Source organism: Episyrphus balteatus, chromosome 3 (genome assembly GCF_945859705.1).
Source record: "Episyrphus balteatus chromosome 3, idEpiBalt1.1, whole genome shotgun sequence".
NCBI classification, from domain to species: Eukaryota; Metazoa; Arthropoda; class Insecta; order Diptera; family Syrphidae; genus Episyrphus; species Episyrphus balteatus.
Window position 1 is genome coordinate 39,131,646 of NC_079136.1, and position 17,466 is coordinate 39,149,111.

Here is a 17,466-nt window from a genome sequence, read left to right on the forward strand (position 1 = left end):
CCTTTTGATGTCTTGATTTTCTATTAAATTTTATATAGGTATAACTTGCTAGCAATTTATTTCAATGATTTATTGTAATCTTCATAAAGGTCTTTGCGATTCATTAATATTTTATTGAAAATTTCAAATTAAAGTGTTTTTGGTAAAAATGATATACAACTCATTAAGAGATCAAGCAGGATTTCGGAAATTTAAATTTTCCAAAGTTGTAATACCTATAAAAAGTTCAATTTAATTAAAAGGTTTAAAGATAAGCTCTCATGAAATTAAGTTTTTAGTTTGACAAAATGCTATACCTTACAATGATGGAAAAGTTTTTATAGTTACATTGGAAAAATTAGGTGTTATTATTTAATTCCTTTGTTGCTAAAGTGATTGATATAAGTCACTTGACTATTATTAATTTTTTTTTATGTTAAATAATCTCTCTTTCTTATTTTGTCTTTTTTTTATTTAATTTTTTTTAATAATTGCATTATATAAATTCATTAACTATAATGTTTAATGTATGTTAATGTAGGTATAAGAAAAAAAAAATTTTTTGCAAATGAAAAAAAAAATGAAATGCATTGAAAATAAAAAAATTTTAACAAATTAATGTATTTTGCATTGCAAAAAAAAATTAAAAATTTAGTACAAATAAAAAAAAAAATTCTGCATTGATAAAAAAAATCAATGCAAAAGTGTGCATTAAATATATTTTTGATGCTAGTCGAATTTCTTACAAATTTGACTTTAATTTATCCTTCTAAGTCGAACTTTGTCGAAGTTGAACATGAAATTTGGTTCGAGTTATAGAGAATAAGTTAATTTTTTTGCTTTAAATGTTTCCATTAAAAATGGTGAAAAAGTTGGAGTTAGAGGGAAATTCGACTCCACTGTAATTGAAAAAGTTTATGTATGGTCAGATAGCCAAAATTGTAAGACATTTTTTTCAATGCAAAACTTTTTTTTTTGCAACAAAAAATTTTTTTTTCAATGCAAAATATTTTTATTTGCAAAAAAAATTTTTATTTTCAATGCAAATTTCAATGTCATCGAATTTTTTGTTTAATGCAAATATTTTTACGTTGCAACAAATGTTTTTTTTTTTATTTGCAACAAATACTTTTTTGAAACTTTGTAATGGAAAGCAAGTGCAATAAAAATAAAATGATTTTCTACAACCCTGGTTTATACAGACTACTCTAAGGCATTCGATCAACTTTCTTATGATATCCTATATGATTGTTTAATCACATGGATTTCATCTTAACATTTATTGAATTTCGTGAGGGTACCTTTTATACCATTGATTTTATTGGACTTATCGCGGATTTTCCCTATTTTCCCTATTTTCCCAAAAAAACACCCTTTAACCTAAAATATTTGTATAGACTTTTTGGGTTCTTGGTTAATATAATAATAATAATTTTAACTATATGCCTGTAAGACCTAAGGTCTTTTAAATGCAACTGCACGGCAGTAGTTAGAAGGAATAGGAAAGAATTTTTTGTTGGTATTGGTTTCTGTTATAAATGAAACATTTTTAACAATTTTCATTGGTGTAACAATTTGTTCCCAGTTTTTATAGTACTAATTCCGAATTTCTTCATTTCTTGAAAAAAACACCCTTTTACTTTATAGATTCTTAATTCTTATACCAACCAAAACTTTTACAACAAGTTCTAAAAATTAATAAAATTAAAGTCAGCTGTTATGATACCTTTTTCACACACAACTTAACCCATCAAAAACATCCTATTACCAAAAATAATTTTAAGAACTTTATGAATCCCTTCTTCCTGCTTTGCCTAAAACCTTCACCCCGAATCTTATCAGTGTAGCATGTTTTTCTCATGGGTTTCGGTTATATTTTACTTGTTGAAGCCAAAAAACAAGCAACCTTGTTTTTAATCGACAATAACTTTTCTCAGCATCAAAAAATACCTTGAAAACATGTGTCATATGATGATATTCGACTAACAAATTTTTTCAGTATATTTTTGAACTTCACCCCCTCCCTCTTGTCCGCGAAAAAACACCCTTTCACCCAACTTTTTTTTATAGACTTTTTTGTCCTTGGTTTTTATCCCAAAAGCAAACGTTTAGCCAAGTTTTATGAGTGTAACAATTTTTTTTTAAATGCCTTTTTTACCTGTACTAAAAACCAAATTTTTTTGACTTTATTTAATCATTTAATTGATAAATAGGTATCGTTTAAATTTTAGATATATGTATAATAGAAAAATAAAATATTTTCAAAATTAAATTTTTTTTTTGAAATAACGGCTTTCTACTTTAAAGATATGCCAACCTTTTGATTGACCTTAATCGTCAATAACCCTGCTGGTGTTTCAATTATTAATATATTGCTTTAATTTGATAAAAAAAAAACATGCCACAAGGGCTAATAGAATTTGACACCAATCTTCCTTAATCGTAAAAGGAAGACACAAATATTTTACCTGAAGCACAGTAAGTTTGTAAGTATAGTGTCTTCTATTTATAGCTTCATGACTGTATCTAATTATATCCAGCTTTAAGCTTCCAACAGTTTACAGGAAGAATACGGACGAAGGTGTTTATAAAAATGTTGTCGGTAAAATATCCTAACAAAAAAAAAAAAAAAACAAAAATAATAAGACTCCTAACCACGACAGATATCAATTAAAAGTGAACGACACAACACGAAGATGCGTGCCCAAATCGAATAAACTTTGACTCGTGTTAGTTTACATTTAATAACATCACCTCCAACCCCCCCCCCCACCGTTAAGGGTGATGGTCGTCCAATAGCGGATATAAAAAAATAATAACAAAAAAAACAACATGACTCCTCCAGCAAAAGCCGCACATTTAATGCTCGAGGTTGGACGTTTAATGGTTGCGCAAATTGACAGGGCATTTTTGTGCAAAGGTTGTACCTTTGTATTTATATTCAAAATGGAAGAGAAGTGTTCATTAGTTTGTCGACAACGGCGAGTTGAGTCAAGCCCAAGGGGAGTTTTTTTTTCCAGAGCAGACTTTAGGTGTAATCGAGATGATGACAACAAAAACACTATTTTCCTCACATACCTTCGCATAGTAGTTATTATCAAAATTTACACCCTTGGAGAATTTTTTTTGGAAAATAATTTTGTTCGTCTGAAGATATTATTACACCGAAAGAAGGTATCCTTTTTTTCATGATGTGGTCGAATAAATTAGTCTGATTGCCTTTATTTTCTTTTTTCCTTTTTTTTATTTTGAAAAAAAGGAAATGGCAAAGTGGTTGAAATTTCTGAAGGAAATGACTTCCCGTATTGTCGGGGCATTGTGAACACGATAACAATGGTTAAGATTGCGGCCACACAGATAAGATATTTCCTGGGGTAATTGATTGGCATTATTGTGGCAAACAAACATTCATCAGATAATAGCAGAACAACAACTCTGGATGACTATGGTTTCTGGTGGTATGCTTGTACCTTTTTTTCTTAGGAATTTCTATATGTGTTTCGTGCTAGGAGATGATTATTTTTGTCAAGCATTTGAAATGATTATTCAATTTGTCTTGGATTTTTGAGATATTACAAAGAGTATATATTTTATATACAGGTGTTGGGAAAAATAGATCCTTTGATTTGGATGTAATATTTGGGGATATTGAAATTTCCACCGGATATTATTTGGGAGGACATAAATTCTTTGGTATTCTCAAAAAATATAGTCATGGAGGAACCGAAGAGAGACGAAAAAATAAATCTGAAAGAATAGTTTCTTCAGCTTATGAATTAAGATATAGAATGAGGATTGAAAAAAAAGTTTTTATTGAAGGTTAAATATTAAGAAAAAGGTATTAAGAAATAAAATAAAAACTGATAGGAATTTTGTCTAAGTTGTTGCTAATTTAAAAAAATGATCCAAGAAATAAATATATAATAATAGCGATTAAAGTGTGTTTTACCGATTTGGACAATTTCGTGTCAGATTGAATTTTGTTTTCAAAATCATAAATATTAAAAGTTGTACCCAAAACCGAGATCGAACCTCTTTTGATATCAATCAAAGCTAAATTTCTACTTTAGGTATGTATTGTTTTATAAAATGAAAATTCTTGTCAAAATTTTTATTTTCCATACTAACATACTTCAGTGTACCAAACTTCATCATTTTTGTGTAGAAATACCCAAGAGTTGTTTATTAGCCCGCAATTCTTTGTGCAAGGAGGGTGAACGTAGAAAAAGCTACAAAGCTGGAAAACATACATCCTTTAAGGGTGAGGTTTCACTAAACAGGTATTAAACTATAGAATATATTCTTCAACAATAAGTCATCTTTATTTTTACCGATAGGCGAGTTAAATTACTCATCATATTACATCTGTCATATTACATTCCAACTCATCGGTGGAGATGGTAACGAGGTGTAACGTTCACCTAATCTCCCGACCGACGCGACGACTAAATATAACCACTCGTCGTCCTCGTCATCCAAACAACCGACCTACATCACTAACAAAATTTCAAGTGTATCAAATAAACGAACCCAGAGTGTATAGTAACACGATGCAATCTTTGGACTCAGAGAGTGCCTAAAAAACCAATCCGAACTAGAATCAATGAACATCAAGTAGCGTTAGCAGAAGTTAGCAGAAGTAAAACCGATTTTTTTTTTACAATTATTTTATATTTTATTTTTATAATTCACACGAAATCTGTATTACTATAAAAAGGGAAACCGACGAAGTTATGAATACCAGAGCTATGCGCGACAGAGTTACGAGCGTCAAAGTTACGCAAACCGAAGTTACGAAAAACCGAAGTTATGAAAGACCGAAGTTATGAAAGACCGAGGTTACGAAAAAACGAAGTTATGAAAAACTAGAGTTATGAACTCCAAAGCTATGAAACGATGTTTTAGGGTTGGCAACCATTAAGATGAACGATATACGGCAGGAACGTTCCAAAAAGCTAGAGCGTATAGGTTGAGTCAAGGAAAGAAAAAAATTGTATGGGACGGGGGTGTCTATCCCCCTCCGTTTAGCCGGGAGGGGGGATTTTCTAAAAAAATGACTTAATTTGGATAAAAAATTATTTAAAATCAAAGGTTACACCAAAAGTAACGTACTGTACGTTTTTGTAAAGCTAAAAACTATATCTTTCAACATGTTTTTAAATATAGCTGTTTGATTGACTAGTTTTTGAAAAATTAGTTTTCAAAATCAAAATTTTGAATAAATTTCGAACTTATATCTTTCAAAATTTTATGTAATTAAGTGCAAATTTAAATTATATAATTTAATATTCTTATTTGTTTTCAAACGAAAACTGAAAACTGGATCCAAAAACGTTTTGTCGTTTTCGATAAATTAAAAAAAAACTAAAACTACTTTTTTTCAAAAAAGCCATATATTTTTTTTTGAAAATTAATTTTTCAAAAACTGTTTCATATAACAGATTTATTTAAAAACAAGATACAAGAACAAGTCTTTGGCTTTACAAAAAAGGACAGTACGATATTAATGGTGTAACAGTTGATTTTGAATATTTTTTTTTTTTAATTAAGTCATTTTTTTAGAAAATCCCCACTCCCGGCTAAACGGAGGGGAATAGACACCCCCGTCCCTTACAATTTTTTTTTTGCCTTGACTCAACCTATACGCTCAAGCTTTTTGGTACGATCCTGCAGTATATCGTTCTTCTCAATGGCTGCCAGCCCTAAAACATCGTTTTATAGCTTTGGTGTTCATAACTATGGTTTTTCATAACTTCGGTCTTTCATAACTTTGGTTATAATAACATCATTTTTTCGTAACTTCGGTTTTGCGTAGCTTTGACGCTCGTAACTTTGTCGCGCATAACTCTGGTATTCGTAACTCCGTTACCATTTCATGAATATCGCGGGACATTCGACATCGGCTGTATTTGATGTCGTTCATTCATTTCCAGAACTTTGAAATGTTAATGCTCAACAGTTTCAGGTTCCAATCTTTTTGAACTATGAATCAGTTCTTCTCATCATCATCGATTCCTCAGTCACTTAAAGATCACTCCAATTAAAGTAGACTATGTGTGAATTGCGTTAAATAGTAAACACACCGTGTAAAATTTTTGACACTATTGAGTTGAATAAAAAATTTTAAGCTGTTAAAAATTTATTGGGCTCTGGGACCTGGTTAAATTTGAGTTAATTTTTTTTGCAGATGGTTTCGTTTAGTTTTTTTTTTTTTACTAAAAGGAGTTTCATGGCAGAAAAAAGGAAATTTTTTGTTCACCTCAATAGTATCAAAAATTTTACACGGTGTGTTTACTATTTAACGCAATTCACACACGGCCTTAACCTTAAACAGCTCAAAATAACATCTTACAAAAGCACTAGAAAACCAGAAAAAAAACCAAAAATATAAACAAATACGGAATGAAATGAGGAAACATTGTCATAGTGGTAGACGTAGACGGATTGCACCACTAATCAACTATTTTCACTATTTTCCTTCTTACTAAGAGAAAATTATTCATTCAGTTTTAAAACTGTAATTTAACAGTAAAATTTATCAAAGCTCGTGTCATTCATAAAACGAAGCTTAGGGGAGAAGGGGGTACATTTGACATTCAGTGTTTAAAGGTCTGTATTTTCGAAAACTGTTAATTTATTCCAATATTTTGTTTTGTATTTGATTTATTGACAATTCAAGATTATACTAACAGTAAATTTTTTGTTTTAAAATATTTCAACATTTAAAAAAATAATATTTTCTAAAAAAAGTCATTTTGTCAAAAGTTCCCTGGGACCGGGGCGGATCTTGCTCGTCTATTGTTTGATTAGAAAAAAAAATATACTTTGGTTTTAAACAGTCTACTAAACAATTATAACGGAAAAAATAAATCAAAAAATTCATTTTCTAAAAAGAAGAAGAAAAAACAAAAAAACCATAAAATATTTCAAAAAATCCCTCCATTTAAATCTTAATCAAAATTAATCGATGTCGATTTATTTTTTAATAATTTATTTAATAAATAATTTCCCAAAATCAACGTAAAACTGTGCCCCCATTGCAAAAGTCAAAGGTGCCCCGAAGGAGCCTCATAAGTGTTTTTCTGTTTTTTTTTTTTTTTTAATGACTAATACTATTTTTTTACAAAACTGATTTTAATTTACTAAACTTTAAGCATAGTGCTATCAAAATATTGATTCACCTTTAAAAAAACTTTTTTATTAGGTTCAGAAATCGCTACCGGTGTTAAAAAATTAGATCAGAAATACAGAAAACACGAAAACACGTGGTACCTCCGCGAAAAGTTAACGAAATACTGCGAAATTTCACAAAGTTTCTTTAAATCAAACTAAGCATCTTTTTTCATCCAAACTATTCTTTATTAAGGGCACGATCATACCGAAAAACGCAAAGTCAAATGTGCCCCGGTGTCAAATTTACCCCCGCTTACCCTACACCATTCCTCAAAAAAATATCGACCGGTATCGAATGGGCGTCAAAGCTTAATCTTTTCAAATGTTTACAATAGCAGAGGCCCGACAATAAGATGGAAAAGTCGGAAATTCTGATGTGCATCAAATATCTGTATTAACTAGAAAATTAATTTTCTATTTATTTATTTTTCTATTCTTTAAGCCACAACTCAATGACATTGATAAATCAATTGAACAGTTCTCGTTGAAACGTCGAACTTATCACAACATTCTTATTACCCCTTACAAACTTCCCAAAAAAAAAAAAAAAAAAAACATATAAAAAGTTTCTTACCTCCCATGTCGTTAAAATAAAGATTCAATTCAATATAATTTTTTTGTCAACAAGTAAAGCATAATTAAATTTCTTATACCTCTACGAGTACTTTCCCTAAAAGGCTTTACGACAACACAAAAACTTCCCTATCCAGAAATTAATGGCAAATGTACGCGCCGCATAAAGTGTTAATGTTTTTATAAACTTCAAGTATAGTAGTTAGTGGTAGCTTTACGACACGACGCGTATAATTTTGAGTGTGTTCGCTTAATTTGTTTTAAGATGCTTAATCGTTTATTGAGTTTATTCTTATGAAGTAGAAAAACAAAAAGTGAAATACCTTCCGCAAGCTTAGAATACAAAAAAAAAAAAATATTAATGAGTGTTTTGGATTTTTACGACGCTTTAAGTGTTTGAATAGTTTGGTTTTATTAACTTCGGCTTTTTTTTAAATTTTTGTTTAAAAAAAAAACGCAATAGACGGGAAACTGAGACTCATTTATGAAAACACAATCTTATGAATACAACATAAAACCGATTAATTGTAATTTTGCCTTTAAGTAGGGTAAGTAAATGATTGAAGATTGATTTTTGCATCTTTTTGTCCATTATGAAACATAAACAATGACATGAAAGCTTCTATATTTTTCATATTTTTTTCTTGGTAATTATTTCACCTTCAAGATTAGAATTATTACTTATGAATGATGTTGACAGTTTTGATTTTTATAAAACCATGCTGAAGGAAAGAGGCTTGATATTTTATTTTCAATGTATAGCTATTATGGAATAAGCTTATAACTCTTGAAACAACTAACTAAGAACATAGAAACTGCAAACAAGTAGTTTAACAGTCATTTTAAATGTAAATAAATATTAAAAGTTAAAATAATTTTTCTTTAAGGACGGATTATAAGAATATTAAAACTAGACCTGTTTAAAAATAAAAATATTGTTCTGTAAAATATTTTTATAAAATTGATAATTTATGTGCAGCAAGGACTAATTTTCAAAGAATTGAGTTTTTCACAAAAAATAAAAACCAAAATGGAAAAAAAAATTTTTTTCTAGTAGCTACTCAATTTTTTGTTTTATTCATTAAATTAAAACAAATTACACGACACAATACACTATTTGTTTTAATTTTATTTTTCGAATGAAATCCAAAAATGAGTGGCTACTGAGCTGTAGAAAAAACAGACTAGACTGATTCAAAAAAAAAAAATTTTTTTTGGTCAAAGCACTACCGAAAATATTGTTGGAAATGACGAAAAAATATACTGTCAAAGTTTCAGCCCTAAATGTTAAGATTTAGTACCACCGCAGCGCAAGTTTCTATTTCCCTTACGATTTGTATTTGAAAGATTGTGTTTTTGTGTTTAGAATTTTTTACCTTTTTAATGGTTCATCCAAAAGGCTTGACAAAATCTTTTTCTTTTATAAATGCAACCCTTAACACCACACTGACCCTTAAATGCTCTACAAAAAAGCTCTTATTAATTTTTTTTATTTACCCCCGCGTTTCGAAGTTATTCAACTTTAAAATATAAAATGTAATTTTTTCTCATTTTTTCCGATTTTTTGAATATTTGTATTCTATGTTGCGTTTTAGTTTCACAGATCCTTTTATATAAACCTCAAACCCTTTATAATATCATATTAGATTTCTTCAATAAATTCGAATTATTCATTTTTTCAACTAAAAATTATTTAAATTAATTTTTCGCCTCCGTTTTTTTTTTTTTAATTTTATTAATGCAATTTTGTAGAGCAATTATATACAAGAAAATGATTAAATCTAGCTTTTTTGATGAACCATTAAAAAGATAAAAAATTCTAAACACAAATACACAATCTTTCCCATACAAATCGTAAGGGAAATAGAAATTTGCGATGCGGCGGTACTAAATGTTAACATTAAGGGCTGAAACTTTTACAGTATTTTTTTTTTGTCATTTCCAAAATATTTTCGATAATGATTTGAACAAAAAAAAAAAAAATGTTTGAATCAGTCTACTATAGACATTCTTAAATATATTTATTTATTTATTTATTTAATATCAATTAGAGTTTACAATCTCAAATAGACTAACGAAATTTTTAAATTATACATAGAATCATTATAAAATTAAAGCTACACAAAAAAATAAAATTATATATTTACATTATTTAATTAGTTAAAAAATACAAATTTAACATATTTTTGAATGAGTTTCTACTCAAATGGAAATTAAAATCTATATTATTTGACACATTATTAATCTCCCTAACACTGCGAGTCATAGGTTCATTAAACGCATAATTTACTCTATGAACGTTTTCGCGGAATAAGATTCGAATTCTTAGTTCTCTAGAAGGAGCGTAAAGATCTATCAGCGATAACAAATAGGGACAATCAATATGATATGATAAAATATCACTGACAAAATTTATAGCAAACATCTTACGGCGGTTTTCTAATGTCTGTATACCAATAAGCTGACATCTAACGTTATACGAAGGCATTTCAATGTTCCAGCCTAGTTTGTGTACTACAAATCTTGTAAATTTTTTTTGGACATTTTCTATCCTTGTAATATGAACATTGTAATGAGGATTCCACACTACGCAGCAATATTCCAGGACCGATCTAACATACGAAACATAAAGGGCTTTTAGAGTGTATGGGTCCCTAAGACCAAACGAATTACGAAAAATAAAACCCAACATAGAGTTGGCTTTGTTCACCATGAATTCTGTGTGATGTACAAAGTTTAGCTTGTAATCAAAAATTACTCCAAGGTCTTTTTTAATAGAAACTCTTTCAAGGACATGATTATGCATATTGTAATCGTAAACGATAGGTAACAAACGACGAGTAAAGGAAAAACATTGACATTTGGATATGTTTAGGGCTAATTGGTTTATATTGCACCAGTTGATAAGATTTTTAACATCATTTTGGAGAAGCGTACAGTCTGTTAAATTTTTTACACGTCTAAAAAATTTTAAATCGTCCGCAAACATAAGACACGTTGAGTTAGTAAGGACATCAGGAAGGTCATTTATAAAAATAAGGAACAGCATTGGACCTAAATGACTCCCTTGTGGAACGCCGGAAGTTACAGAAAAGGGATGAGATAAAGTAGTTTTAATTTAGTTTTATAATGATAAGAAACGGGCAAGAGCCAGATTACTCCAATTTTTGATGACAAATGACAAAAATACCGCTTCGTTTTTGGTTTATATAAGTCATTATTCGCTGACAGTGTTGTTAGGGCTCCTATAGATTTTTAAATTTGGCTCATTGCCTTTACAATATTCTGGCAACACTGTAAGGCGAGTCAAAGGTAGAAATACGCATTTTCTTAGAAGTGTTTTTTGGTTTTGTACTGGAGTTATCCAATTCTTGCACCGTAAACAAGATCCAAATACTATAAAAATCGAGACGAAAATAATCATTTGTTTGTTAAACGAAGCAAAATGTGTGACATTCAGAAAAAGTTTTTTCGTTTTTCAGAATTTCACTCTAGGAGATTAAAAGCTAATTAAAACTGTTTTAGATTTTAATGTAAAAAACGGTACAAAAACCAGAAAACTCCAAAAACAAAACAACTCTAGGAAGGTACGGAAAATGGGTGCGTAATGAGAAAGATTCAAATGAGTAAAAATGTGCGTCTTTTCATCGCTATAACCTTTCTGAACTATCTTTCCATTAAATGGTGTTATCACAACTGTCAGGTCAGCTTCATTAATATTAAGTTGTGATCCCATTCTTTTCAGCTTATCTGCACTTTCATTACTTAGAACACCGGTGTGTCCATTGATCCAGCAGGGTCTAATGTTAAGCTGTGTACCAAGAACCTGAATCTCTTCGTGACAGATTGAACAAGCTTCAATCTTAGTTCTATAACAGATATAGCTTTAATTGCCGCTTGGCTGTCAAGGAAGAAGACTATGTCCTTTCAGGGATGTCCTTATTGAGATTTCCTTATTCGCATTATTTACTGCCAGAATATTAGCTTAGAAGACACTGCTGTAATAACGAAGTCTGTATGAACTGGCTATTTTAAGACTTTCGCAAAAGAAGCCTACAACGATCCCGACCGCGACCTCCATATTACAAAAAGAAATGTTCGATTCTCTTCGATTCCCACTAGGAAAGGTCGTGAAAGGTCTTCGAAAATCCATTGTATGTATGCAGAATCTGTGCATGACCATTTTGGGTGAGTGGATGAATGGTGTTAGCTTCCAATTCTTGTGCAAATTATTGCTTCCAGGCCCACTGACGGTTCTTATTACCCCTGTTTTGTCAATGCATGCCTTTGACCTTTGTTATGGTTCTTACAACATTTTTAAATATTGCATTTGAAGAGAAAAAGTAGGAAGGTACCTAAGCGTTTTTAAATATTTTTTCGATTCTTTAGTTATCGGTGTCTAAGGGCCAAATTTCCAGTCAAAGTTAAAGTCTACCTCGAGTTAAATCACCACTGAAAAAAATGTACTTAAATTTAATTATATAAGCTTTTTAGACTTTCGTTCATGTGAAAGCTTATTATTTCACCTTTCATATGCCGTATCAATCTCATTTCAAAGATGCCTACAAGAGAAGTAAGAATTTTTTAAAGTCAACCATGTCGAATTTCCAGAGTGAGATTACGGTACTTGTCACATTATAGCTGTTCGGGGGGCAACAGATCGATACTGGTGTTTTGAGGTTTTTCGCAAGTTTCTTGATTTAACATTGTGTAGCTTGTAGTTAATCTACCGTAATTCTATCAAGATGCTCTGCTCTTGGTCAAAAGTTATAACCTGTTGAATTCTAAAATTTTATTTTACCGTTATATCTAAATTGCGTTTACAAAAATGATTAAAACTTCGCACACATATAGTCGTAGTCATGGTCTATCATTACTCCATATACTTTATTCCTGTATCTATAAAAGAAAAAAAGATAAAAATAAAAAACGATGAAAATCGGTTAAAAACGGTCAAAAAACGTGTTTTTTAAAAACTTGTTTCTTCCGTTATTCAGTCAAAACTCACTAAACGATTTCAAGTTCTTGCACATGTATGCATAAAGACCTACATGTCCTATAAGTTTGAGATTTTTTGAACGCTCCAAAAAAAAACTAAAAATCAAAAATTACCCAAAAATACCCCTAAAAAACAAGGTGTTTTTCAAAAATTCATATTTCGAAACGCAGAGTGTTGGAAAAAAATCCGTATCAGACGCCTAATTTTTTTTCCCTCATCTTTCACCTGGCATCTTTAGAATTGTCAAAAAAATTTCCTTTACCCAAAATCATCATTTTGTAATAGCCCCAACACGTGTACAACGTTCAAACAAAACGTTATAGCTTAGTTTCAAAATTTTTTAGAATTTTTTCTTAAATGCAGTTATTTTTATATTAATCTCATCTATCTATAGCAAAAAAAACAATTCTCTACAACTTCGCGTTTAGATTTTAGCCCAAATTTCATCTTTCCGTTTTACCCCTGTTTAAGCTGTAGGTTGTTATCTTTCAAATAAGCTATAGGAGATGACTATTAGATAGTTTATTTTTAATTTTAAAATGAAATTTTTTGCCGCATTGCGAAAGTGCGAGAGTGTAACTTTAGAAAATGGCGTCACTTTTTTGTGGTGGCTGCCATGGTTCATCGATTTATAAGACGTTATCACGTCAAAACAAAAAAAAAAACAAACAACAAATTGGGGAACGTGAACCGAATCTAGACTTGTAAAATTTTGCGTCAAATACTAACACTACGATGGTGTTTTCTATTTGAGGTATTCGCATAAAAAAGCTCTTATATTGAATCTCAAAAAGATTTTTTTTTATAGATACAGGAAAATTTATATGAGCGGAATCATGGTACAAGTTCTTGCTCCATTTCTAAAAAATATTTTAAAAATTCCTCTAGCCAATACCCAACAATGATTTTTGGAATTTGAAACTACAAGATTCCCAAATATAACAATTTTATTGAGGTCAATTTGGGTTAAGCATCCTTAAACCTTCTTGGAATTCTAATCTTTTTATTTGAATTCCGAAAAGGATTTCAAAAAATAAAATAAAAAAATATATTTCTTCTTTATTTAAAACACTGCACTAGGAAGTTCTTAAAATAATATGTATAGGAAGCTATTTTACAATAAATTCTTGATCTATCTGGCAAAACAATCATTCCAGTTAAATATCTATACGGAAGTTTTATGGACACTTACAATTATTATGGAGAAATAAAAAAAAAAAAAGGGTAACCAATACTCCTTTCGAAAGTATTAAGTGCAAACGATAAAAGTACGGAATACCTCCTCCCAGATAATAATGGCTCACATATGAAAATGGAAAATAATCATAAGATTTATTCTGAGTGTAGGTGAATTAATTTTTTATTACTTTCTTCATCATAAATCGAATATATATTTGTTTGTATGAGAGTGGTTGCTTTTGCTTTATTCTTCCTTTCATTCTTTTGTATGAAATAAATTGAAATCTACTTCAAAAGTGAATTTCTTTTTTTTTTTTGTTACCAATTTATGTACATTGTTGGATATGTGGATTTAATATTTTTTTATTTTGTTTCCTTTTTTTTTTCTTTCTCTCGTAGAAATGCCGGTCGTCCTCGTCGGTTGTTGGATCTATCATCGATAGCCGACGGCATCTAATGGATCTGGATGAAGGTGAACTGTTTATGGAATTGATTCGTGATGTGGCCAATGAATTGGATATTGATATCCTTTGCCATAAGATTCTGGTCAATGTTGGTTTACTCACACACGCCGACCGGGGATCATTGTTTCTGGCCAAAGGAGGGCCAAACAATCGATATTTGGTGGCGAAGTTATTCGATGTCACACAAACTACAGGTGAGTTTTTTTTTTTATTTTGTATTTTCAATTGTGTTTCTTTTCGTATTGTAGCAAGTTGTTTTGAGGAAAGAGTAAAGTAATGTGTTGGGTATTTGATTCAATCTGATTTTTTGACAAATTAAAGTTCAATCGGAAGGGACAAACGACCTATAAGAATTGGCTGTCGGAAGTAAATTAATAAATCTCTAACAATTGTAAAAGTGAGGAAATTTAGTTTAAATATTGACAAGTTTGTAAAAAAAAGTATACCTACTCACTACAAACATTTTGCAAACTTTAAGTTTCAACGAAATGTCTCAAAAGATCATTCAAAATATACAAAATAAAATTTTATTTCTTATTGCTATTAAAAAATTTGTTCAGAAAAAACCTATTCAGCATCCAAAAAATATCCGAAGTTTGCACCTCGCATTGTGACTGTGACTTTAAAACTTCCTATCAAAAACCTTATGTTGTCATGTGTTTTTACTTTTTGACGTGATAACGTCTTATAAATCGATTAAAGCATCCATGAAAAAGTGAAGCCAATTTCTTCCGTTCCACTTGAAATTTTTAGCAGTGCGGCAAAAATTTTAATTCAAAATTAAAAATAAAGTATTAGAGATACAAAAAATCTTCTAGGGCTTATAGGTAGGGAACATTTTTTTGATAATAACAAAAAACAAAGTTAGGGGTCTGATACGGATTTTTTTTAAGTTTCTGCGTTTCGAAATACGAATTTCTGAAAAACACCTACATTTTTTGGGGTATTTGTGGGTGGGCTTTTATTTTTATAAATTTTTCGTAGCGTTTAAAAAGGGATCGGGTCAAAATTCTGGCTTCAAAATTCTGCTTTTCAAAATTCTGCTTTTTCAGCGAAAATTCTGTTTTTCAAAATTCTGCTTTTTAAAATTCTGCTTTTCAAAATTCTGCCAGCATTATATTTGAACAAAAAAATTCTGCTAATTCTGTTTTTTTTTTTTTTATAGCATAGCGCATATGCGAAAGAAAAATACACCTCATTAATGTAATTCATTGGTACTTTCCTAAATTTTTTTATTTAAGTGTCGCAAATATTTTTTGAAATGCATATCATGACTTTCTTTCAAATAAAATATGTATACTAATTGGAATCAGTGGCGTATTGAGGGGGGGGCTCAGGGGGCTCAAGCCCCCCCCAAGCCTTCCAGATCATGTTATTTTTTACATAATTTCATTGTAATGTATATGCTTCACTGAAACTTGTTCGTAAATCTTATAGATTTAGAGGCAGCTCACATGCTCGAGCCCCCTCCAAGTTCTGAAACGGCTATTTGTGTTTGTTTGAGTAAGAGCCTTAGCTGTAGCTGGGGGTTGGGTGGTTTTTTTCGGATTTAAGTCCAATTCGAAATTCTTCAGATCACTTTTTAATATAATACGTACGTCGAATATCATCACCGTGTAATTTTGCAAAAGTTCTTATGCAATCTCGATAAACACTTTTTTCAAAAATTATATACTTCTCAAAGCTATTGGAAATAGAAATATTTGATATCTCAAAATCTTAGTGGTCAACATATGTAACTAATGGTTTCTTTCAGCAAATGCCAGTTTGGACTTCGAATTCGGATTATAAAAGCAACATATTACGAAAAAATATATATTTCGAATTAAACATCTAAAATAATTTAATGGAAAATTAGTTTCTAGGCTTTCACTTTCTGCATTTTTCACTCATTTAGATTTTCTGATCGAATTCAATTCACATTATTTCTGTTTGTAAATTTGGTGCCTTTTTTAATGAATCTATAATTTTTAGACAAAATATTATCATAACTTATTTGTGTCTCCTTATTTTTTCTCTTGAATTCTTCTTTTTTTTTCATTAAAATTGCCGATAAAATTGCATCCAGCAGTAATAATTTAACTTCAGAAACAAAATTAAAAAGGATGATCCTTCAGCTATGACAGTTCGAAGCAATTTCGAAGTTTTTGAAATTGATCCAAATGAAGAATATGATATTTTATTTCACGTGAAATCTAAAAGTGATTTCAATTCACTTTCGGTCGAATTGCGGAACAAGAACTTTAAAAACAGGAGACAGCAGTACGAAGCTGTCGACGTCGAGAGCAGTTAAATGCTACTATACCACTTTCAGTATCGCAGCACAGCGCTTCACTCCCGATCAAAGGTGAATAAAATAGAGAGAAAAATTTTTCGTACCCCTCTAAAAAATGTTTGAAAAATTTTCTAGCCCCCTCCAAATTTTTTTCTGGATACGCCACTGATTGGAACCGATGTTGTATATTCCTTTTCTTATTCAAATTTTTGAATATTCATCTTTATTTGATAAATTAATAAATTTTTAGTTATTTTCGGAAATGTTTAATATTAAAAACCTTTTCTTAATATTTTCAAATTTATTCATTTATAAAACAAAAATTAATTCGCATTTAAAAAATGACAAATTATGTAGGTAAGTAATCAAATAAGCAGATAATTTTTCAAAAAGATGATTTTACAGAATTCTGCAAAAAATTAAAAAAGGGTTTGGAAAATGTTAAAAAGCGCGCGCTTTTTAACATTTTCCAAACCCTTTTTTAATTTTTTGCAGAATTTTGAAAAGCAGAATTATGAAAAGCAGAATTTTGAAAAACAGAATTTTGAAAAACAGAATTTTGAAAAGCAGAATTTTGAAAGCAGAATTTTGTAAAGCAGAATTTTGAAAGCAGAATTTTGACCCCAACCCGTTTAAAAAATCTCAAACTTAGGTACAGAACACATACATATTTTATAATCGTGCGAATGCTTGCGCAAAAAATTGGTATTTTAAAATGATTTTTGACCGAATAACGGGAAAAACAAGTTTTTTGACCGTTTTTAACCGTTTTGTTTTTATATTTTATTGTTCAACAGATAAAAAAATGTATGCTGTAGATAGAT

At 30.0% G+C, this 17,466-nt stretch overlaps 1 protein-coding gene across 1 annotated transcript in view; it reads left to right on the top strand.

Moving 5' to 3' along the window:
* Positions 1-17,466, top strand: part of LOC129913467 (cGMP-specific 3',5'-cyclic phosphodiesterase) — a 184,674-nt gene that overhangs the window by 93,655 nt on the left and 73,553 nt on the right. Inside the window, exon 3 of the mRNA XM_055992160.1 lies at positions 14,303-14,561. Coding sequence (XP_055848135.1) covers positions 14,303-14,561 — 259 coding nt within the window. The remainder of the gene's footprint in view (positions 1-14,302; positions 14,562-17,466) is intronic.